Source organism: Barbus barbus (genome assembly GCF_936440315.1).
Source record: "Barbus barbus genome assembly, chromosome: 30".
In the NCBI taxonomy this organism is placed as follows: Eukaryota; Metazoa; Chordata; class Actinopteri; order Cypriniformes; family Cyprinidae; genus Barbus; species Barbus barbus.
This window is the reverse complement of record NC_136758.1, coordinates 26057838-26083297: the sequence shown is the minus strand read 5'-3', so window position 1 is coordinate 26083297 and position 25460 is coordinate 26057838. Positions and strand designations below refer to the sequence as shown.

The following is a 25460-nucleotide window of genomic DNA, read 5'->3' as shown; positions in this document are numbered from 1 at the left end:
TCATTTGTAAATTAAAAGTAAATCATATATTTCTATATATATATTTCAAATGTATAAATATATTAGAATATCATTAAACTGGCAATGAGGACAAATCTGAGAGTGTGAGCCACATTTACACATAGCATGTCTAATTTTGGTCCTTCTTAAAGAAACAAAATGTCCAAAATAAAGACCAATACCAACTACAAAAATATTAATAATAAAATGACTTTGATGTCATTACAATATAAAACATATAGTGCAAAACCACACAACTGCTCATAGAAAAGAAAAACATATGAAGCAGAGAAGCTGGAAAAATTGCAGTTTTGGTAGATATTTACACAAACACCATGGCAGCAGAAGGAGTAGTTTGCTATCTGTCGATTTATGCATACATGTAGAGATGCCATGACACAAGGAACATCCTCTCCTCTCTGTGAGAACGACTTTCACAGCAGAGCAACTCTTTGGAGTCTAGTCAGATCACGGACACCATCTTCAGTACCTCTGACTGCGTCCGCACTCTCAAGTTTGTCTTCAGAAATATTCATATTTACAACATTTGGCAGCAATGTGATAAAAAACAAAACAAACAGAAAAGCTTTCATGGAATAGCTCACCCAAAAATGAAAATTTGCTGAAAATGTACTCATCCTCAGTCCATCCAAGATGGAGTTTGTTCATAACAACAGATTTGGAGATTTGGCATTGCATCACTTGCTCACCAATGGGTGCCGTCAGAACACTCCAGTCCATCAATAACATCTTCTGAAGCGAAAAACTATGCATTTGTAAGAAACAAATCCATCATTTTGGCTAAAATACGAGTCCATAATTTAGCTTTCTCCAATGAAAAAGTCGTCTTGCCTTAATCAGGAGTAAAATATGCACAAATCTGGTGCTATTTACAAGTGAAAACAGTTCAGAATATGTGGATGGAATTTGATGTGAGAGAACAACTGGGGATGGGCTTTTTCAGTGAAAGAAGCATTATTAGGCAATCGTTTATAGTTAAAACGCTTTAAAGATACATTTGTTTCTTAAAAACACAGATTTTTGCTTTATAAAATATTAATGGGTGGACTGGACTCTTGTGGATTATTGTAATGCTTTTATCAGCTGTTTGAGCTCTCATTCTGACGGCACCCATTCACTTTAGCAAGTGATGTAATGCTAAATTTCTCCAAATCTGTTCCCATGAAGACACAAACTCATCTGCATCTTGAATGGCCTGCGGAAGAGCACGTTTTCAGCAAAGCTTCATTTTTGAGAGACCTAACTCTTTTTTTATGCCTGATTGGAAAATAACAAGCGTCAACAGATTTTACAGATGCTCCTAATTTGAAACACAAATAGCAGCAATTTCTTGCACCTCATAAATAAGAAAACATCCCAACATATGCTTTCAAATATATTGTATCTTTAGTTTATAGAAACGTGAGCATACACATATTCTTGCATACATGTATGTTCACGAACACACGTAAACGCACACGAGTCGAGGTTAGCATATATTCATGGGTCGCAAAGCAAAGGCAGAAGGTAACGCCCATCCGTGGGCTGCTGATCGAGAGTATGGAGTTGCATTGAACATTTAGTGGTCACCTCCACTGCAGCAACAAACACAGAGATAGATATATTCACCTCTCTGTGAGGATGACAAACTCATGCATTAGTCCATCCGAAAAGGCTTCTTAGAAAATACACAGAGAAATCCATTCGTCATGTACTTCAGAGGAGGAAGTCACCAGGTACTGTACTGAGTCTCGCATAAGCCTTGAGATTTCCTCGTCCAGGAGCAGTTGCATCATGGGAAATGAGGAGGAGGAACCTGTTTTGCATATGAAGAATCAGTACTCTCGGCACATTCCAGCGGTGTCCCTCTTGTCCGGAGAGCGGATGGGGTTTCTGACATGCCATTCATCACAAGGCACATAATCAAGATCATGCCTCACTTCCCAGCTCTCACTCGCACTCCTTCGTGATAAAAATATCCTGCTCCTGTAGATCAAAAATAATTCACGAGCTCTGTTTGTATATAACCAGCAAATATTCAGCAGTTATTCCTATTGGTGAAACCTTTTAAAAGCACGCCTGGGTCACATTTCACCCCCAAAATCTGAGAAATTAGAAGAAATTACAGTTTACAGAAAATTAAACCAATTTCTTTTGCACTGTGAATAATTAGGCACATTTTTATTCTGTAATGAAAGAAAATAAATAAATTTACCAAAATGTTAAAAAACATTTAAATGGATAAATATTTATATATCATAGTGGTATTTGTACTGTATTTAATTGTAATACAGTGTTTTTTTTCTAAGCACAAAGCAAAAATGAATGATCTTACAAAAACGTATTTGTCTTCATGCTAAATATTATTTTTTCTTTTGATTTTGGTGTGAAATTTGAGCCAGAAACCTTTTTTAGACAGTCACGCTATTTAGATCTTTATATATATTTAAAATGAACATCTTTCTCCAGTGTCAACACAGCGTATAGTGTACATCAAAGTCAGAGCTCTTCCCTAAAAGCTCTTTTAAGACCTGATCAGTGTAAACCAATACGTCCTTTAGACGAAAGAACAACAGAATGGTGCATGATCAGATCAGCTTTGCTGCCCAGGCTCGTCTGCAATTTCATATGGCAAAATAATCACATGATATGTGGTAAATACAGCAACTTCCAGCCCTTTAGAGGTTAAATTAAATGGTACTTCTTCACATCTTACGTAAGACAAGCCGGCCTTTTCCATAGCTAACATGATTACTGGCTGAATCTCATGAAATCTAGTTATGCATCAAGCTAAAATCAAATTTATGTAATATTTTGCTTAAAGAACACGCCTGCCTCCTAACAACAGATTTTCTTTATGCAAAATATTGATTTTGGGGTGAAATATTAGCTAGAGGAGATCCATTCCAATTCCAAAAACAAGAAAAAGCACTAATTTCCTAAATTAAATCACTAGACATGCAACCTATTCTTGCACTAGTGACAGATTATCAGAAGCATTAAGCTTGGCAATGCTGCAGACATTAGACCTTCTTTTGTCAGCTCTATGTCCCTCTGACACATTTCATTCTTTAATCTTCAGTCTTTCATTTCCCAAAATGTCCTTTCCGTAGTTTCTTCGCAGACAGAATGGCAGTGAAAATGACAGCGTGGCGGATGAAGGTATAAGACAGGGGCAGCACCGGTGATGGGCCTCCTCTCTCAAGACAAGATCGGGAGAGGAAACTCAACTGCCACCGAGAAGGGAAGGAAATCCCATCCTGATGCGTTTCGCCTGTCCCGTTCCTTCCCCTCCTGTCTCCTCGGTCTTTCAGCAGCTCCTCAGCTCGAGGTAATGCCGCGTGACATTGTGCTGAGCGCATGTGGCAGTCTCTGGACATCACAGAGAGAGAGAAAGATACAGGAAGAGAAGGAAGAAACGGAGGAGAGATGATGGATCTGCTGTCTTCATAGGAAGGTCCGCTGACTCCCTGCAGGGACCTCAGAGCTGGTACCATTTCTTGTCCTTGTATTTCAGCATTATCTGGTGGAGAAAGGCAGATGATTTACTCTCTATGAAACAAATTAGCCAACACAAATATCATTGTTTGTCAAAGACTACAGCTGCATCTCAAAACCTAGAGAGCTGCCTACCTAGACAGCATTTCTGGACATCAATATCAATAAAAATGTCAGTTTCTCAAAAAAGGCCTAAAATGCAATATTGGTGGAATTTTCACGATCTAAATAGTGTAAATCAGTAAAAGAATACAATTATCTGTTAATAATGCACACTGTCACTGAATCAGTGTGTAATCAGTGAAAGATTATACATTTTAAATGTTAGACATTACTTAATGTTTTAACAATTTAATGATATAATTGTCTATTGTTTTTACTTTTTTCAGCATACAATAGATTACAATACAATAGCGTGATTGTATTCACTCACATAATTTTAAAAGTGCATACTGTTAAAATCAAGCATTATGAGGACTAGCAAATATCCAGCCCAATATAAATTATATTCAGTATTATATATATAGAAGTTTAATAGCATCATTAACCACTAGAAACTTTCATTTCGTTCCACGCACTTAACGGGTAAATATAAACAAGTCATTGGATTGCTAGACTTCAGGTAGTGATTGACCACTGTGAACTGTCTTGTTTTGCAGTGAAAATATCTATACATTCATAAATCAAGATATGCTTAACTTGAGAAGCGAAATGACGCAAGATATTCAATCTTGTTTTCAGAAAACAAGACTTAAAGGGGGGTACAATGCTGTTTCATGCATTCAGAGCTGTTTACACTGTTAAAGAGTTGGATTCTCATGCTAAGCATGGACAAAGTTTCCAAAAACAGTTTGGACGTATAACAGAGTATTTCTGCGCAAAAAATCTCACTTCCGGGTTCGTACAAGTTTCGGAGAGTTTTTTCCCAATCGTAGCTCTTGGTGACGTAAACGATGGTGGAACTCCTAATATGGGCATTTCTCCTGGAAGAATGCGCCCGTGCACGCATCGACCAGACCGAGCGCGAGAGCGCGCCCATCAACGTGTTTCATTCGGCTGCACGGGAAGAATGTCTCTAAAGAAGTGTGTTTTTGGTTGTAAGGGAAAGATAACCTTGTTCAGCTTCCCAAAAGAACCCACCGTTACATCAACAGTGGATATACTTTGTGTTTCCGGGGCAGCAATGGAATTTTTCAAGTGTTTTGTTGATGAACGTTTTATAAACAAGGCCCAGTTCAACGCTGGATTTGCACTTCGTTTAATACCGAAAGACGGAGCGGTCCCAGCTATAAAAGATCCTGGTCATGATTCAGAACTGCAGATGGTAAGTGAAACGGCATCAAATGGCTGTGTTTTGTTGGCGATCGGCGCAAGTGCTCGTCACTTTTCAGTTCCGCCACACGGCACGCCTCCAGGAGCTCGGCTTTTTCCGGAGAGAATCGTAAAGCTGTATCTTTCTTTTATTAATATGATAAAACTAAAGACTTTTTGGAGATATGAAGGATGCAGTAGTACTCTATAGGTACTCTAGATTAATATGAGATTGGGTGAAACTGTGTGTTAGGTCCCCTTAAATATCTTAAGTTATTATGCATCTCAAGTAAATCTATCTTTAAGAATATTGATATTTGTACTTGAAAATGACAAAAATACTGAGTAAGAAAATCACTGTTTGCAGGGAATGAGTGCATTATTTCACAATCCTGGAGGGACTGAAATGTGCTCACTAAGTTCTGAAATGCAGCCTCTGTATCATTTTAAAAAGCAGTGGTGAATAGCAAGTGATCGCCTCACATCATGAGCGTGTTTAGAGAAGGAGTCAGCGCTGCCCATCATGGCTGCTGTCCTCTCCTCCAGCTCGCCTAGTTTCTGTCCTCTCTCGTCCAGAGCTATCCTCGCCCGTGCCAGCTCTCCCACCACACCGGAGGCGGCCCCCTTCATACCCTCCATACCACCTAGACCCGGGATGTGCTGCGCCAGGCTGCGTGAAGCCTTACCAGCAGACACCTCTCCGACTGCAGGCGAGAACAAACAAGAAGGATATGATTCAGTGCCAGCAAACGTTTTTCAAGAAAGTACAAATTCTAAAATAACACTTAGAAGAGAAACTTAGTATCGTCCCTCATCATAGCAGAAATTTAAAGCTTGTCTACCTTTTATCTGTGATAACCACTGAGGTGAGTGTGTTTCTTTTGCATCTCATATTTTGCCTGGCTGTTTTCACTTTTTGATGAGAAAGGAGTAGTCTATATTGTTCATTCATAACCATACTTGTACTGGCCAAAATTTTTATTTTTTCTTCTTTTTGCTGAATGCAGATATTAATTTTTGTGGGGAAAAAAAAATCTTCCTAAAAATAAAATATTCTTTATGTAAAATTAGAGATTTCACAAAAGATCTTAATTTTAGGGATAAAATGAGACTAATTTTCAATCTTTGGGTGACATTCATTTTATTTGTTTTTCTCTATATAATACTTAGAAATAAAGATTCTTTATTTCTTTCTGGGAGAGGTTAAAGCTTCTTTAGGAACCTTTCCATTCCACAAAATGTTCTTTATATTTTGGAAAAAAGGTTCTTTAGATTATTCAACTGCTCTTCTCCACTCTTTTAAGTGTACTGTACATTAAAATGTTTTGATATTTAACATTTAAACTTTGATTGATTAAAAACAGTATAGAAATCAGACAAAAAGAATGATAAACAATCAGACAGAATTTTAGATCACTTCTATTTAAGACAAACAGATTTTTATGTTTGAGTGCCAGATTAACGCTTACACAGATCCTCTCTGTCTAAGGACTGAGCCCCGCCTCCAAATAAGCCCTTGAAGAAGCCTCGGTTTGGAGCCTCTGGTGTCTCCACTGGAGTAAACAGCTCTCCGAGCATCTCCTGCAAAAATGAGCACCTCAAAATAAATACCAAAATGGCAAATTTTACCAAAACGTTTACAGGTATGATAAAACAATGTACACAGTCTTACCTGCAGGTTATCACAGGTTTCCTGGCTATAGGTGATTCTTTGGATCTCAGTGGGCGATGTGAGGTACAGGGCTTGGCCTTGGTTTGAGAAACAGAAGGTTCTGGCTATCCTCATGTCTGTCAGGGGAAGGTAGTTCACATCTAGCAGTGGCCGCAGGCTGGGCAAACTAAAAAACAGACGGTTTATAGACTTATAAGTCAAAAAACTAAATATTCAATGGCTTTGAATATCAGGTTAACCATGTTACCTGAGGGTCATTATATGGCCATTGGCACAGAAGCAGGCGATGCCGACCCCTGCAGTCATCGTCACCACATCTGCTCGAAGTACAAAGGAGGTCTCTGTGATGTTGTGTTCATAGACACAGTTTTGGGAGGGCACCGCCACCACCTTAGCCTGTTTCTCTGAGCAGACCACAGCGTATTGACAGTCTGGGTTCTCCTGAGATGAAGGAGACGAGGTGGGCCGGCGTCTCCGTGGCCGTTCTCTCTCCTCCTCAGGGGCATTGGACTCATTCCAGGACTCGTAAACGTGGGGCAGAAGGGTCCCGCTGGCATCCAGCTGGGCCATGCGCAAAATACCTCCCTTCAGGCGCACTACTTGACCTGTGATGACAAGAATTCAAGTTAAATGTATTTGTATAATTAATACCTTCATGCCTTATGGTTGCATTTATCAGATTAGAGCTGAGTGACATACTTAGTTACATTCTGCTATGATACAAGAAATTAAGCAGTTGAGATTTGCTATATAGTGTAATCTCCCTACGCAAGTGCACTGTATGTATGCAGATAAAGTAGGACATTCTTATACATCCAACATTATTTTAAGAGCCAGGTAATTATATGGTTACATTTTGCGACAATATAAACAATCACATACATAAGATTTGCTATACAGTATACTGCGCGTACTGTTTCCAATATATGGAAATAAAGTTGGATATACTTCTATATCCAACTTTATATAAAGAGCTGGGTGATAGTTGTATTTTGCGAGATATACTATATAGTATATATTGTTTTACATGAATATACTAGATGTGTGCAGGTGTGAAACCAACAGGTGTGCCTTTTTCCATTAACAGCTGTTTCCATCCAAAGCTACGAAACAAAGCTGTAACTTGTGTGAAAATTGGAATATTGCATAAAGCATTTAGCACAGTTTCCATCCCATGTGATGAAGAGAACAAAATCGTCACTTCCTGTGAAAGCAGTTAATTTCAGCAGGATTGGGATTGAGAGTTCCACACAAGGGTGAAAAAAGCTCTTCACGCATATTTTGCTCACTTTCAATTTCAGCATGCAATTTTTAACTTATCGAGTTTGGTTTGAAAAAGTGACTTCTGTACGAGCTGTGCTTCATCAACGGTACACTATTGACAAAAAATCTGCAGGCAAAAAAGTGAAAATTTTACTAGCTAATCACATGATCTATTGAGGCAAAGTTTTTCATTGCACATCTAGGAATTTATTCGCTGAATGCGTTTCCATCATAGTTTATGTGCATGTCTCCGCATCAGGAAAAAATTATCTGCCTCAATGGAGTGCATACATTTTAATGCACTTTTTAAGATTTTATGTGTGTCTTGGCATTTCTATCCGGTGTTTTTTTATGCAATATCCCAAAATTTGTGTCAAAAATATGTGGATGGATAGCTAATAATAAGCACATCTTACCACAGAAAGAAATGCCCACAGGCTGTTGCATCCGCTGCTCTGGTGTGGAGGGCACAGTAAGGGCGATGGCCAGCATGCTGCCCAATGAGGTGCCCACCCACAGGCTGGGCACTGCCACAGTCTCGCTCTTCTTGGACAGGGAGTCACAAAAGTAGAAGGAGGAAATGACCTCGCGTGACTCTCTGTCGATACTGGTCACACTGGAGCTGCGTGAGCGGCTGAACGAGTTGTCCCTGGCATCTGAGGACACGGTGACCCATCAGGGACAAAAAGACAACAATAAGAGGATAATTAGCATGACTTTTTTAAAATCAAGTCTGAACCACCTTAGGACACCTGAAATCAAAGGACAAAAACAGTCAAGCCATTAAGCAGTTAATATATTTCTGATACATTCTTAGTAAATACGTAGTATTAACATAAACGTTATGTTTCAGTGTAGCGTGTAATGTGCAAGACATACAGGAACTGCACACAAATTATTGCCATGAAATCACCAGAACAGCTCCATTCAGTAGGAACAAAACTTGCAATCACCAATTACATAACATTGTTATGGTGCTTTATTTTCACTCTCAGAGACCCAGATGCATTCAGATAGCTTTCTGGCAAGGATACAAACATTCTAAAAGCAATGCAAAGATGAGTCTCACCCAAAACATGTCCCAAAATCAAAAGAACAAATAATCTATTCTCTAAAGCATTAAACTTAAAAATAAAATAATATGTTGGGGTAAAATATGACCCAAGCTTTTTTGTTTGATATTTACCTATAAAATGTCTGAAATTTGTTAGTAAACTTAAAAAAAAGTCAATATCAACAAATCAAAACTAGAGAAATTAACAGGTTACTGCTGGTTTGATCATGTTTTATGTGTGTATTTTGGGATGATGAGTGATATTTTTTAGTTTTGTGTAATGATTCTGTATTCCACTAATAATATTAAACTTTAATCTGTTCAAAATCAGACATCGAAAAAAGGGTGAGGGAATGTTTCTGTTTCACCAAAACCAAACTTGGACGGCATCATTCAAGACAACAGGCAATTCCCACACAGCAGGCTTCAGTGTGAGCTAGTATGAACCAGAACAGGTCAGGTCAGCCTAAAATAGGGCCACTCACTGGGGTCACAGAATGAGGTCTCCCCGAAAGACGCTGTGCATTTCTTCTTTATTTCCTTCACTGAACTCTTTGTTTCTTACCAGGGAGACAGCAGTGATGCCGTAACCTCCTTTCTATACGCAGAACAGCATATATTATAACTAGCTAGCTAATGAATATATTGCACCTAAAACATTTGTACACTTTTCTATTTATGCATGCCAGTCTATATAGGTCTATTAACAGTAGTGCATGATATCCTGAAAACATGATTTAAAGTATTTATTTGTTGTAGAGGTGGGCGATATGACCAAAATCTTATAGCACAATGTAAGTCATTTTATTTCATGGTAACAATATATATCATGATTTATTTATTTTTGTTTTAAATAAGGTCTTTATGATATCAACATTTTTGATACCAAAGATGTGTCTTAATTCTTGTCACAAGTGCAGGTACATGTCAAAAAATTTGAATATCGTGAAAAAGTTCATTTTTTCTTGTAACATTTCAAAAAGTGACTTTCATATGTTTTAGATTCATTACATGTAAAGTAAAATATTGCAAAAGTTTTTTTTTTTAATTTTGATGATTAGAGCTTACAGCTCATGAAAGTCAAAAATCAGTATCTCAAAATATTAGAATATTTACATTTGAGTTTCAATAAATGAGCATCCCTACAGTATACATTCCAGGTATCTCTTTTTCTTTGAAACCACAATAATGGGGAAGACTGCTGACTTGGCAATGATCCAGAAGACGAAAATTGACGCCCTCCACAAAGAGGGTAAGTCACAGAGGGTCATTACTGAAAGGTGTGGCTGTTTACAGAGTGCTGTATCAAAGCATATTAAATGCAAAGTTGACTGGAAGGAAGAACTTGGGTATGAAAAGGTGCACAAGCAACAGGGATGACCGCAAGCTTGAGAATACTGTCAAGCAAAGCTGATTCAAACACATAGGAGAGATTCACAAGGAGTGGACTGAAGCTGGAGTGAGTGCATCAAGAGTCTCCACGCTCAGACGTCTCCAGGAAAAGGGCTACCAAGCCACTTCTGAACCAGAGACAACGTCAGAAGCGTCTTACCTGGGCTGTGGAGAAAAAGAACTGGACTGTTGCTCAGTGCTCCAAAGCCCTCTTTTCAGATGAAAGTAAATTTTGCATTTCATTTGGAAATCAAGGTCCCAGAGTCTGGAGGAAGAGTGGAGAGGCACAGAATCCAAGCTGCTTGAAGTCCAGTGTGAAGTTTCCACAGTCAGTGATGATTTGGGCTACCATGTCATCTGCTGGTGTTGGTCCTGTGTTTTCTGAAGTCCACAGTCATCTACCAGGTAATTGTAGAGCACTTCATGCTTCCTTCTGCTGACAAGCTTGGAGATGCTGATTTCATTTTCCAGCAGGACTTGGCACCTGCCCACACTGCCAAAGGTACCAAAATCTGGTTCAATGGCCATGGTGTTACTGTGCTTGATTGGCCAGCAAACTCGCCTGACCTGAACCCCAGAGAGAATCTATGGGGTATTGTCAAGAGGAAGATTAGAGACACCAGACCCAACAATGCAGATAACCTGAAGGCCGCTATCAAAGCAACCTGGGCTTCCATTACACCTGAGCAGTGCCACAGGCTGATTGCCTCCATGCCACGCTGCATTGATGCAGTAATTCATGCAGAAGGAGGCCCAACCAAGTATTGAGTGCATAGAAATGAACATACTTTTCAGAAGCCTGGCATTTCTGTATAAAATATCCTTTTTTTTATTGATCTTATGTAATATTCTAATTTTCTGAGACACTGAATTTTGGGTTTTCATGATCTGTAAGCCATAATCATCAAAATTTCAAGAAATAAAGGCTTGAAATATTTCACTCTATGTGTAATAAATCTATATAATATATGGGTTTCACTTTCTGAAATGATTGACAAAAAATATTGACCTTTTTCACAATATTATTTTTTTTTAGATGTACCTGTAAATATATATATATTTATACTAGCCTTAAAAACAAAAAACAAAACAAAAAACAAGCTCACCGAAGAGAAGTAAACAGTCAGTGGTTAACTAAGAATAGGAAACTAATTACAAGCAAAAGTATAAAACACTGCAGTACAACATATAAATAAGAAATGCTACATGCATCGTATAAGGTAATCAAATGCATAAAAACACTGCATATTCTTCACTGTGTAAATTAAATACATATTTCTTTTTATTAAAGTTAAAAAAGTGATTTAGTCAAGAGCAGTTACAGATTTTCTCTCTCTTGTTGTTTGAGTAACATGAGAGCAGGAATATTAGACTGCTGTCATATTAAGAACTGCTTGGATCCAATATACTGTTACGTGTGTTTTCTCTCTCAGCTGTTTGCTTTCACTTAAGACCTAAATTACTGTGTTTAAGAGGATACTTGCAAAGATGGGCATTTTGACACATACAAGGGTGTATTTAACCATTCAAGCCCTATAAAGCGGCAAAAATAACTCAATACTCCCGCACTCTATGAGCACCGTCTTGACGTGCATGCACGTCTCCGACAGCGCTCAGAAAGTGTAACCGCGATAGAGACGATAGTCCAAAATCTCTGCCAGTTGACAAATTTCTACTGGTTAATCATGTCTACCAGTATATCGCATACCCCTAATGTGTTATTCAAACTGCATAAAAACGCCAACTATGACTAGTTGTTTTTCAGACATGTCCAGTTTAATTGGGCAATTCTAGGCTAGAATAAGCTGCAAACTGGACCAGACGTTATGCTGATAATGTAAGTAGACTGAATAAAGTAATGCCCAGTTAATGTCGGCATGGAAGAAATTGATCCCCTGCAAGAGATGCACAGCTACTCCTAGAAACTAAAGTGAGAGAACAAACGCTTACCATCTTTCTGATCAGCAATCATGTTAATTTTCCTGGATATCTTAGCTGGAAAAAAGAAAACATTGTTCTGAATATATAAGTCATTCATCTGGGAAATGATGGTTACTAAAGTTAAAGAATTTAAGTAAGTATTAATCAACCGGTTTAAGAGAGAAATAAGCAGGTTGAGACTAAATTTATCAGCTGGAGGATCAAGATGTAGAATGAAGCCAAAGAGCAGCCATGAGCCCATCAGCAGCCATAAAAGAGATGTTTGTTCATCTAGTATGTTATAATCAGAAGCAACTCGATCATGCCCGGAAAATTGCATTGAGATTAGTGGCAATGAAACCAGCACCGCTCAAGAGTCAGAACACCAGGAGCCTCATTTCTCTCGCAAATGTCTGTCACTGTGTGAGATCGCCCTGTCTATGATTTCAGATGTTCAGTAGAGATCTGTGTGCAAATGCATTCAAAATCAGGAATATGTTAAATGACATAATTTTCATCATCCTGTGTATTTTTACCCTTGAAACGCACCAGCGCAGAGTAAAAACCTGTAATGTTAAAGGAGGTTAGAAAAAAGCAATTTAGAATTTTTTTTTTAAATGATGAGAAAAACGTTTTAATCTTTTTCCTTTAGATTAACATGCACTTATGAATCAATCACTACTACTACTTTGAAAGTGGTAAATACGGCTCTCAAATAAGATCTCACTGGTCCACCATTTATGGGCACACCTAACCACCAAGCAACAGACACACAAAGCTCAAGTTCAGCTCTACTACGCACTTAAGCAAACCCTTTTTAATTTGTTTGGTTAGTTCATTTGGTTAGTGCACAAGTGCCCATTAGCACAGAAACTGAGAGACCCAGACTGCTGTAATATGAACATTATACAGTACCAAAGTCATTGGCAAAAGTCTTGGATATCCGCTTGCTTTTGGACTTCACTGGAAAATGTATTGAATAAAACCAATCAAAGAAAATAAAAGATTTCCTAGGACAAAAAAGCTGTTTCTAAAAGGTGTGTTTATAATGTACCGTACCCTTGTCAATGAACTTTTGTTTGCTGTCTTCATCAGAATTGCACGGTGAACCGGAGCCTATAGCAACAACACAGTCTGCATAATAATGTAACACAGCTGATGGGATCTTATGTAACTTTTGGCAACTATATGCATATCAAAGTCAAATTCCTTGTAAATGAAAAGCACTTAGTCAGCACACCTGACTGGGATTCTGACGATGCTTGCAGAATTGTTTTAGTTTTTTGCTGTGCTAAAGAATTTTTAACTATAATAGAGCTTTGCGTTCAATGCTCTGGCATTGCAGTGTTTGTCAATATGTCTGTCTATAAGTTGCAGTGTGCAATTTCTGCATGACCAATGGAATTGCATGGGTTTGGCGGGACTACCAGTTTGTTCAAACCATGCTGACAGGGGTCCTTTAGTGGTGCAGAAATTACACATTGCACCTTAAAAGCCACACAAAATGAACATGCTTTCATCACAAAATCAACCTCATGTTGTATCAATATTGTTTTATTCTCTTTTGTTAAACACAAGTGGCTAGAATACTTGAAATACAAACATATTACTACATTTCACATTTTTGGAGCTTGGGAGTATAAAATGAAGAAGAAGAGTGAGTAAATTATGACAGAAGCTTCATGTTTGGGTGAAGTGTTCCTTTAAGGGTCTGTCAATCAACTCATCATAAACTACCATCAATCAATGCTCTCAATATGTTTTGTTCTATCAGTAAATATGAGGGAGAAAGAATGAGGCAATCTTTACCTGAAGTTGGTGATTTGCATCTCTCCTCTGGTGTGGCTGATGCATCATTACCATCACAAAGACCTGTTGAAACAAACAAGTCTAAACTAAACAGCCTGGCTGACATTTATGCAATAAACATCACGTAACACTTAAATAATAAACCAACACAAAAATAGACTATAGTGTTAAACAAAGAGAAAAAGAAGAATGCAGACAGATATAAAGAGAAGGACAAGACCTTTGATGAGTGCCGTGTGACTTACTGAGGTATGAAGAACGAAGCTTTTTCACAGATTCAGAATAAAAGTTAGAGAGGCCGGACATGCAAGACTTCTTATGCAGAGTGTCTTTACGAAAGAGAGACGAATATTGAAAGGGTGAGACAAAACAATGACACAAAAATCAAATGAACAGCTAGAAGGCCTTTGAACGGACAGAGTCCACAGACTGAATTCAGGGTAGATTGGACATTTGTTCTGCATTTATTATTTTCAATAAACGAGTGAAGTCTAAATATAATAATAATAAAAAATAATTGACAATAAATGCACAATATTAGTGGTCAAGATAATGATTACTGCACATTAAAATTTAAATTAAACTGAGTATTTTTTATTATTATACTACCCAATTTCTACAGAACTGGAAGCTGGCCTTTTTTCAGGGAAAAAAATGACTGAATTATGAGATAAAACGGTCACAATTATTTTATTACACTGCAGAAATGGACTTCCATACAAAACTGTACAGATTAAAAATTGTGAAGCTAACCCAAAAATGAGTAATAAGTGATTGATTACTATTAAATAATGAATAAACTGCCTTTTCAAAATTTGCTATTTGGTCACATAAATTGGTAAATTGTTCAGTGCATCACTAACAATAATGCGAAATGTCACATGGCCTTAAACTCAGTCTGTTGGCATCTGTGTATTTCAAAGTATTTCAAAGACTGAAACTCAGATGAGTGAACAACAAAAATAACCAGCAAAGACAGGGGACAGAAAAGAACAAACACCGGCGCCCCTTTTTGAGCATATGGATCGGATGATTTTCTAAGATCGGTGCAGATGGTTCCTCGGCCAGAGATGACCACCTGGAGTTTGAAGGATGCAGGAGCATCGTGGTCCGGAGACTGACACTGCTCATAATGAGCATGTGTTTTACTTTATCAGACAGAAACACAGACTGACAACATGCAGAGGTTATGATTATTAGTAAGAGGAAGAAGCGTTCTCTTAAATGTTTGTTCACCTGCCGAGGGTTGTCTGGTTTTGCGGGGTGAGCGTGGTTGTCTGTGGTGAGGATCTGTGGAGCCGTACAGCTCAGCTGTGCTCATGTTCAAAAGCAGAGTTTTCTGAAGATAATCAACTACGGCAAGTCCATTACCATTGCCAAAAGCAACTCTGTAAAACACAACAGATTCACACTACCGGTCACAAAAGTAAGGAATGATTAAGATTTGCAACCAGGGTGCATCTATTTGATCAAAATACAGGAAAAACTATAATATTAAGACATTATTACAATTTAAAATAACTGTATTTTATTTTAATGTGTAATTTTCAGCATCATTACTCCAGTGTCACATGATCCTTCAGTAATCATTCTAATATGCTGATTGCTTTTTCCTTCTTATTTTTATTGTGATCAATGCTGAAAACTGTTTTTGCGGCTTAATATTTCTGCCAGTGGTGAATTACTTCAGAATTTAAAGTGTGAGTTTTATGTTAAAAAAAACTGCATTTAAGCATCTAGAAATAAAAAGTAAACTGCTTTTAAAGTTTGCTTTACGACATTTGTGCAGCATTAATTTAATCACAATTTCTACTCAAGGCTCCAGAACACATCAGATGTTAAACTGAAATCTCCATCCTGAAACCTGAAAATATTCAACTTTAAATTCAGCAACAGATGATTTTATGATTATTTGACATTTGTCTGTATATAGTTGTTAATAAACTGATTTTATAGACTTGAATATCAAATTCAAACATCTTTAGTGATAGTAATCAGATATAAGAGCATATTGTGGCTCATTACATTTGTGCATTTCAACAGTATTCAAGTAGTTAAAATTCTTAATTATTGTAATGAAGAACAATTATTCAAGCATGGCTGCTAGGCTTTAATATGATGGATCATGACACATAAAACTTGTCTGAAAGATAATGAACAGCTGTTATGGAAAGGAGGTGTTTTTAAATGCTCAGTAAACACATATGTGTGGTAAATGAGCTAGTGTTGTCGTTTCGTGGACTTACAGGCCATATGCAGAGTTGACGGCCAGGCTGGTGATCTGTTGTGGCGGCTCCCCGCTGACCCACACCAGCTGAATGAGCAGCTCCACCTGGTAACCCGGAGACTGTTTGAGAGGAGAACTCCTGACCCTGGCCAAGTAAGACACAGGACACAATTAACTACATGCTAATATAAGCACAGACCAAATCATGTGGTCAAACAGCCAGACATTTAACCAAAGATCTGGTCCTCATGGCCAACTAACACAAGAAAAGACAATTTCATTAACATGTGAAGCGACCAAAGTCTGAAGTTTCTGTTTTGTTGTTGTTACATGCTGCTTAGGGATGAGTAAATCTGAAACAGATGAAAACAGACTGTACTTGAGACAGGGCACATTATCTCGCAGGCCGTCAGACGAGTTGTTGCTGCTGGTGGAGGGGTGGGACTGAGGCAGGCTGGTCTGAGGGCTGGATGAGGTTCCTGGGGTGGAAACAGCTGACGCCTGCTCGCCTCCGCCCTCGGGAGACTCCACTTCATTCAGCTCACACTGCATACGCACCTCCAGGAGCTACAGACACAAGACAACTGTCATCAGATCCATCCAACCATGTGCATGTTCACAGATGAAGGTACAGATTTCCATGCATTTAATGGCCAAACAAAATTAAGTCAGAGTTGACAAGTAATTGTACTATTTCACAAAAAAATAGTCAATTCAATATTCTCTTACATTTTCTTCAATTTGTCCATAAACACATCTATGCAAATCATTTAATATTTTAGCATTTTCAACAAAATTGACTGTCCTCATCATTAACTGTGTAATACAGAAAAGTATTAAAATGAATGATATGGACAGAAATACTAAATATATTAGCTTTATTTTATTATTATTTTTTTTTATTACTCTATGATTTTAGAGGGCGACTCTACAAATGAATTTACATATTACCTTGAAAAAAAAAATATTAATTTGAATTCTATTTTTTCAAGGAAATATGTAAAGTCACATGTAAAGTCAAAAATCTAAAAACGGAAAGAAATCTCCATAACTCCCAGATATAATTGAACGACACCTAACAAGTACAAAATTAAGAAAAAGGAACAAAGGAATATCTGGCATTAAAGAAAATATATAGAAGGGACATTAGATTGAACTGCATATGGTAACACTGTTATTAACTAGTATAATGAAATATTAACATTTCTATATTTATATACACAGATTTCTCTTGTAAAGTGACTCACCAAATTAATTTCTAATTGAAAATTCTCTTGGGGAGCTTTAATATTATATAATATTGCTAATACACCAGCAGGAAGATATTCTCCAGGCTTGTAAGTATAAAGAAGAGGTTTACCCACTATTAATTATATTTGTAATATTTATGTAGAGCTACTTCCATGTTCATTTATTCAGTCCTGCGGTGTGACACCTCTTCATTAAAAAACAAGGTTTTTAGCATTAATAAGCATAAATAAGTGAGAGCTTTACTCATTTGTGTGGATGCAGCATATGGTATCTAACTGCTGGAAACCATGTGTCAAAACAACTTAATGCTTAATGAAATATCCTGCAGTGTGCATGCTAAACTCCATCTAAAACGGCTTTAAACAGCATTTTTCTAATTGCATTATAATCACCATGCAGTTTTTAGGACCTCGTATTAATAAAGCATTTGTCACATAACAGGACCATTTAAAATGAAGAACGTAAATCAAATGCTGACCAGTTGCATCTGTGACAAATCTATTCATTTTAAACTAGTATCTTGTTCATTTGTCAACTACATATATACACAGCCTGCACATTAACATATATATATATATATATATGCATTTAAATGGGTCAGACCTGAACCACTTCAGTGGTGACTTCCTGTTTGCTGAACCTGTAGACTATGACATGAGCTGATACTCCAGCCACACAAAGCACACGGCTCTCTGGACACCAGGACAGGATCTGGATGGCGAACGGATCTTCATCCACTATTTCAGTGCTGGATTTCTCCTCTTTACCGCGGGGCTTCTCAAACACCTTCGCTGTTTTCAGCTTATACAAAACCTGCAGCATTACTGACAGACACAAAAGAACAAATTCAGCATCTTTATTAGTTGTCGCTAAATATTTTTACAAATTATTAGCAGATCTGATTAGCAAATCTGCAAACGTTGATTGCATTTTCTGATTTAAAGTGAAGAGAATATCTGCAAAATCTGTACAAATGTCTTAAATGTAGCTGAGAGTGTTTTACTCTTGGTAGCTGAAAGCATAATCAAACTGGCCAACTCAAAATAATGCTGTAGGATGTACTTGTGACATAAAACATAAAAGCATGTTTTCTGAGACAGAAACTCACATGCTGAGGCATCCCAAAACTTGATCGATCCATCAGCATGCCTGTTGTTTTCAGAAAGAAAACAGAAGAAAACAGTAACAGCCCTGGTGCCAAACAGAAAAGCATTTTTCCTTCCAATACCAAAAAAACAATTTCCCTCTCTAATCCGATTACTATACATGAAAAGGCTTCGGTACAACAAAGAGTGTATGCATGTGAGAGATCACTTACCCAGTGATGATAATCTCTGAGAAACTTAGTGTTCCCTGGCCCCAGTTACCTCCACTTATGGGCCATTCCTGCATAAAAAGACAGATTTGGATCAGCCGTTTTAGGACTATCCATTTTCTTAAACAGTAGAGGGCAGAGCATCACCTTCTTACTGAACCCTTGTCTCTGTCTGGAGCCCACTGAATAAAGTGCAGGAACGGCTTCAGCTGGACAGTCCGCAAAATATTCGCAGCAGGTCACCGGAGACTCGTGGATGGACAGAGGATACGGATTCTCAAAGATCGGATACCTGCTCAGAGAGGTTTTTATAAAGCAGCTGCACAAACCAAGACAGTGTGTATAACGTTTGGCATTTACTCACCCAATTTGTGCAAGGTCAATGACAACCAAATCCTTCTCCAACAGGACAACAACCGCATAAGGCTCCTGGAAATCTGTGGGGATACAGGAGGAACCATTATTTTAAACACTTAAATGGGGCATTTCAACAAAATACCACTTTTTATTTCTTTAGTGATAAATGCTTCTCATAACTTTTATTTTAGTTCCTGCATAAATGATCTACTTTGCAACAACAACTGTCTGGTCTAAAAATTATAGTTCATTAAAAGAAATCTAAAGTTTTTTTTTCCTCATTATATTGCCAAACATAGAGCACTTTGTCTAGTTTTAATTTGAAAAAAAAAAAAAAAAGTATATTTAAAAAATTATATATAATTATATATATATATATATATATATATATATATATATATATATATATATATATATATATAAAAAATATAAATAACATAAATATATGTCCTTGAAAAGCATATATAAATATTTAAAAAGTATATAAAAATAAATAATTATAATTTAAATAATAATTAATTATCAATAAACATTTTTTCCATTATATCGCCCAGCCCAACAATATAGTATATTTGTGTAGTTCTGATTTTAAGTAAAAAAAAAAAAAAAAAATCAACTAATTAAATATAAATAAAAAAATTATATATATATATATATATATATATATATATATATATATATATATATATATATATATATATATATATATATATATATATATATATATATATATATATATATATATATATATATATGAAGAGTTTGTTTGCAAAAACAGATCATTTTCAAAAACATGTTTTTTATTATGTTATGTTTTTAATGTATTTTATTGTGTTAGTTAGCTGTTTTTTTTTTAACCTAGTCAAAATGACCCAACTGTAGTATGATTAAGATTAATTGGATGCAATGAAAAAACATGATTTCTGAGAATTGATAAAAACGGAGTTATCTGTTTTTGCAAATGAACTCTTCATATATATGTATATATGACAATAACATTTAAAAAGAAGAAAAATTAAACCAATGCTGCTTTGTTTTCTTTAATTGTATTTTGCCTCTGTAGTTTTTAAAGGCACTGTTAATTATACAGTAAAGGCTATGGGAGAAATCCAGCGATAGGTGGGGCAGTGACTTGCCGTTTGGATACGGGGTTTCACACAGCGTAAGGAAATCCACTATGGGGTAGTCCATCTCCAGCACTGCAGTGCTTTTCCCATGCATCACAGTCAGACAGGCTCGCCTACCCACTGTATCATATGACAAACCTCCACACAGTATCATGAATGGGTCCCTTAACAAAACAAATGAACAAATCTCATTTTTCCATGATGCAAAGAGAAGCCAAGCCGGAAGTGAAACAAATTAGTGCTTCATTCAGAAAGAGTGGAATGAAGAAAATGATTAAAAGCATTACAAAATGTACTGTCATATTAGCTGTATATTTTATGTCAGTCTTCTGAAAAACATCATGTCATCCCCGTAAAACCCATAAAACCGAAGCGTCTATGCCAGACAGTCTCTAGCAATGCAAGGTTGCACAAGTCTCAAACCAATGCATCATGCTCTGTTTGCTTCCTGAATGCAACCATGAGAAAAATGTATTGTCATATTAGCAGTATATTTTATGTCAGTCTTCTGAAAAAAATCATGCCATCCCCGTAAAAAGCATAAAACAGAAGCACCGATACCAGACAGTCAACGTGTGCAATGCATCATGCTCTGTTTGCTTCCTGAATGCAACCCTGAGTTCAGCTTCCTCTGAGGCCTTACCCTGCCCTGGTAGTTTTGTACTCCACTTTCAAGATGGGTTTGCATGGCTCAGGCTTCTTTCCATCCTTGGGTTGTTTACCTGGGAGAGAATATTGCATGGTAAACAAGGTGTGCAAATAAATATGCCTTCATGTATTTTTATTTCCTTTTCTAATCACCAGTGTATTCTTATCATGGGAACCACGATAAATGAAGTGTAGAAAACTTTAGGCACATCATGGTTTGATTTTGATTAATTTGATTCTAATTAGATTTCAAAACCATTGTCTGTGCATCTACTACTCATTTGAAAAATAATACAATTTTAATAATTAATTTCTGTAAACAGATTCTGCACTTTTGATAAAGAATCATGATGCACTTGTAAATAGATTATTTTGCTTCACCCTTACTAAGGATTTGAATTTCTTCAGTGAAAAATCTGCAGCATTAAAACTGAATTTCGTAATTTTTTGAAGGTTGAAACACATTCACACAGTGAAACACAATGAAACACAGTTTTTAGAAGCAGAAGTTGTCACGGCTGTCTAAACTTCTGAACAACAAATATAATTTTTGCTCTCCCATTTGCACCAATAGCAAAAATCCATGATAATGTATCTATGACTTTACAAATGAAGAAAAAAGTATAGTGAGATTGATTACATTGGTCAAAAAGAAAGATTCAAAGTCAAATTTCGAATCACTCTCTTAGCCGCTGTGTTAGAAACACTCAAGCAGTTGGCTAGCATTAAGAATATACACAACTTTGTTAGATTTACAACATTAATAACTGTTGAAACGTCATCAAAGTCTGTGAAAAGTGTCCATAAGTAAGTCATTCATAGGCTGATTGCCCGACTCTTTAAAAACATTGATCTGCTTCAGAAACCTGTTTGGAAACAATCATTTTTGTTTCATTGGTGCTGCAAACGGCACTCAAAAGACACACGTCTACGGTCTTGTAATATTTATTCTGTGCTCCCTGAAGTGCTCAACCTGAGGAACTTGTAAGGGAGTTTGTTTGGGCAGAAGCTTACCATGTGGCGTAATGATCTGGGCAGGCTTGGCAGGAGCGCGTACATTCCATGAGGTAAGCGTGCCATCTGAGTGACTGCACACAAACTGTTTCCCCTCGTGATGCCAAGCCACAGAGTGGATCGCCTACAGGCCAAACAAAAGATGAGTAATCAACCACAAGAGAAACCAGGTCAGGCAAACTACGGTTCATGTGTTGTGACAGCTTATATGAGTCAACAATAATAAACATAACAAACAAACATCTCAGTTCCGTTCCACATAGATAACAAAACGTACTTCCTGTAGACAAGACTTGTTTATTTGAGTACTCAATAGATGCATCAAGTGATCTGTCCATTTGTCACATGTCACCATATGCATGGTAAAAAAAAGTTTTTCAATGTTGTAAATAACACAAAGGTTACAAAAAAAAAATACTATTTCAAAATGTTATGATTATATATCAATATGGCCATAAAATAATGATAATTATTATTACTACTAAAACAAAATATACAATTAAAAACAAAATGTAAAAAAAAAAAATATTTAAGAAGAATTTTATTATACATTACAACTATAAATTACAATATTAATATTTATGGCTGTCGTAATTCCTTCATTTTCAAACATTAAACCAAAAAAATATTATTTCAGTCTTTCTACTTTAAAATTTAACAAGTGTTTTACTTGTTGTGCGTTGATGTTTCTTAGTTAATTATGAAATTTACTAGCAATTTCTGAACGAAAAATGTTTCTGCTCCAATTTTTCTTTTAGTTTTTTTTACTGTCCTTTGATGTGATGTGTAACTTTTAATGTTTCTTATGATGTAAACAGCAAGTTACCACCAAACATGTCACAACTATTACTAAAATGTAAATGTAAGGATGACTGGAATGTACAGCTGTTAATACATTTTAAAGTTAAGTTTACTGCATTAAAGAGAATAACATGCGATTATAGTTGTGTTTTTGTGATCAACCACTACTGTCACATCTGAGTACTTGGAGTACATCCCATCTCTACTGGAGGCCTTCCTTCCTTTCAGGGAATTTACAGAATGAGAGTAACAATGCTCTAAGTTTGGCCCGAAACGAAATGAGACATCCAGTCAGGATGGGCTACTGGTCAATGTCCTACAATAACATTTGTCTCACCTCATCATAGTTGTACCGATAGTCAGCCTTCTTCGATTTCAAGTCCCACAGCACAACTATGCCACACTCAAAACCAATTAAAAGCTGCAAAAAAGAAACACAACTTTTCTGAAATGGTGCAGACTGAAAGCTTTAGGGAATATATTTGATCCCGAAGGGTCAAGATTTCGTACTTTCCCTTCGTCCATAGGGTTATCGCTGATATGAACCACAGGTCCAGGGTGAGTCTTTGAGGAACTGTTGAAGAGAGGAAAATATTTCGAGGTGGTATGCAGAGATCATTCATGATGAGCTTGTGTTAATATTTGTACACAAGCCCTTTAATTAAAATCTCCCAAACCCAACAGTAGAAGAAAACACACGAGAATCACTGGAGTTCACGGTGTCTAGACACTCACAGTTCAATGGCTTTGTTCCACATGATCACATAGCCTGAGAGGGTGAAGGACTCCACATTGACAATGTGAATGTTCCCTCTTTCCGTGCCCACGTACAGCCATTTACTCTGAAACGGCAAATGGCAAAACGTGATCCTGCCAAAGACAAGGAGAGAGCTGACTTTAATCAAAGTGAAATATTCCGTGATTATCTCATACGATGGCAAACATTTGACTGATCTGTGCCTCGTGACGCATTAAGGATGAAATGGCAATAACAGCAGAGTGAAATCTGGCAATACCAATGAGTCACGGTTGATAAATCATCTGGTATTACTGTGGACGACTGTGCATTACTGCCATTGTGTGTCTTCTAAATGGGACACCAATCAAGACTACATGCAACTGAGGACACTTGAGAACATTGTCCTGCCCTCTTGTCTCTGAACAAACATTCATTTCAAGCCTTCATGGTCTGTAGATTAACAGAACATGCAGAAACTCAAAGTACATTGCTACTTATTCAAGACAAAAACTTTGAAAGCCCAGGTAAGGCCAACTTTTGTATTTCTGAAGTGTTGTTTGCCTGTGCTGCCACAAAAGCACAAAAGCTTCTCTTTTGTTGATAAGTGCCTCTCATAGAGTAAGAGATGATGTTATGTGCATGCATGTTAAAGCGACCCATTCTCAGAGCAGTTGATATACAGTATATATATAATTTGCGTTTCGATAAGCACACCAAATCATATCACAACAGTTGCTCATGGTTTATTTGTACACAGGATGCTTACCTCTCCCGATTAAATTTAAGAGAATGAAGGATGGCTGGAAGTTTTTGCCTCAGATTCCACAAATGAATACTGTCATCTGCCAAAGCACTAACCAGTGCCCCCTATGGACCAAACAAACAGGAACACAATAAAGGACTGAAGAGCTCTACATTTGTAATTCACATTTTGAACAGATTAAAGATTAAATATTCAACTAAAAGCTACAGGCAATGTGAGGGAGAAGGATAAGACCTGGAGACAGTAAAGAAGAGGAAATGACTGTACAGATGGTCAGGGCAGAACTCACTTCATTGACAAGAAACTCCAGCTGGATGACAGCCGATCCGCTCTCATGCTGGCAGTTACACTCCACTCCTGCTTGGCCGAATCTGTAAGCTCAGTTAAGGTACATACATCTCTGAACACCTCAGAGTCCCAGTCAAATGTGCTGAACACAGGAAATTATGACTAGTGTATAAAAATGCATTGCAGTCATCTACTTCCAACACAGTATTTATCAGTTGTTAGGCAGAATGTCCAAGCTGCAAAAAAAACTGGATGGTGATTTTTACCGCCAAGCTCCAAAAAAATTAATCCATATGCTTTCATACAATATTTTGTGTAAGAACTAGTTGACTCAAATTGTTATTATTGCATGTCAAATTTGAGAAAAACATCTTGGAGCTTTGCAGTAAAAAAATCAACAGTTTTCATTGCATAGAGAATAGTTCAGAATTTCTGACCAAGTTTCTCTTTTTGTGTTTCAAGAAAGAAAGAAAAAAATACAGGTTGTATTATAATAGAGAGACAACAATACTTTACTGTATGACTATATAAATAAACTGCAAAAAGTCACAGCATCTAAAAATATACACCTTCATATACATTTTAACATATAAACTAGATGTGGAGAAAAAGTCTCTCAACATGTTCATGTTACTTCTCAACTATCCACAGACAATATGAGTAAACCACCAGGGTTCGGCACTAAAGGGAATCTGGGTTCTCAGAGGTCTGTGCGTCATATTACCAAGGGTCTTGTCCATTGACTTAACTAAATGGATTATACAAAGTCTCTAATCAGAGTCTTAAGTCTTGTCTGTGAAAGCTGCTTCAGCCTTCTGGAGAAATGCACTGTAAATGTTCTCATAAACCCCTTCTCCAGCAGGACAACAACGACCGTCTCAGTCAAACAGTCATTCATATTCACCAGCACTGTGTTGCATTGCATGCTTTCTATGTGCATTTAGGCACAAATGCGAGTTCTGTTCCATATCAGCGTTTCAGAATGGGTGAGGAAACTGTTGTGTTGTTGGA

General features: G+C 37.0%; 1 protein-coding gene across 4 annotated transcripts in view; it reads right to left on the bottom strand.

The window, feature by feature from the left end:
* Window positions 1–1253: 1253 nt before the first annotated feature.
* Window positions 1254–25460, bottom strand: part of LOC306850056 (syntaxin-binding protein 5-like) — a 39403-nt gene continuing 15196 nt past the window's right edge. The window contains exons 3-28 of one of the 4 annotated variants that reach the window (XM_079385476.1): window positions 24451–24532; window positions 24165–24265; window positions 23395–23529; window positions 23170–23233; window positions 22997–23080; window positions 21859–21982; window positions 20840–20918; window positions 20206–20360; window positions 19077–19149; window positions 18860–19004; window positions 18716–18783; window positions 18506–18546; window positions 18001–18221; window positions 16526–16713; window positions 16166–16291; window positions 15156–15307; window positions 13920–13982; window positions 13170–13226; window positions 13026–13073; window positions 12141–12185; window positions 8161–8400; window positions 6729–7086; window positions 6482–6647; window positions 6279–6390; window positions 5293–5513; window positions 1254–3523 (exon numbers count right to left, since the gene is read on the bottom strand). In XM_079385476.1, the coding sequence (XP_079241602.1) occupies window positions 3482–3523; window positions 5293–5513; window positions 6279–6390; window positions 6482–6647; window positions 6729–7086; window positions 8161–8400; window positions 12141–12185; window positions 13026–13073; window positions 13170–13226; window positions 13920–13982; window positions 15156–15307; window positions 16166–16291; window positions 16526–16713; window positions 18001–18221; window positions 18506–18546; window positions 18716–18783; window positions 18860–19004; window positions 19077–19149; window positions 20206–20360; window positions 20840–20918; window positions 21859–21982; window positions 22997–23080; window positions 23170–23233; window positions 23395–23529; window positions 24165–24265; window positions 24451–24532 (3190 nt within the window). In that variant the 3' untranslated portion in view covers window positions 1254–3481. Of the gene's footprint in view, window positions 3524–5292; window positions 5514–6278; window positions 6391–6481; window positions 6648–6728; window positions 7087–8160; window positions 8401–12140; window positions 12186–13025; window positions 13074–13169; window positions 13245–13919; window positions 13983–15155; window positions 15308–16165; window positions 16292–16525; window positions 16714–18000; window positions 18222–18505; window positions 18547–18715; window positions 18784–18859; window positions 19005–19076; window positions 19150–20205; window positions 20361–20839; window positions 20919–21858; window positions 21983–22996; window positions 23081–23169; window positions 23234–23394; window positions 23530–24164; window positions 24266–24450; window positions 24533–25460 lie in introns of all 4 variants that reach the window. The other 3 variants (XM_079385475.1, XM_079385477.1, XM_079385478.1) reach the window with 3 other exon arrangements.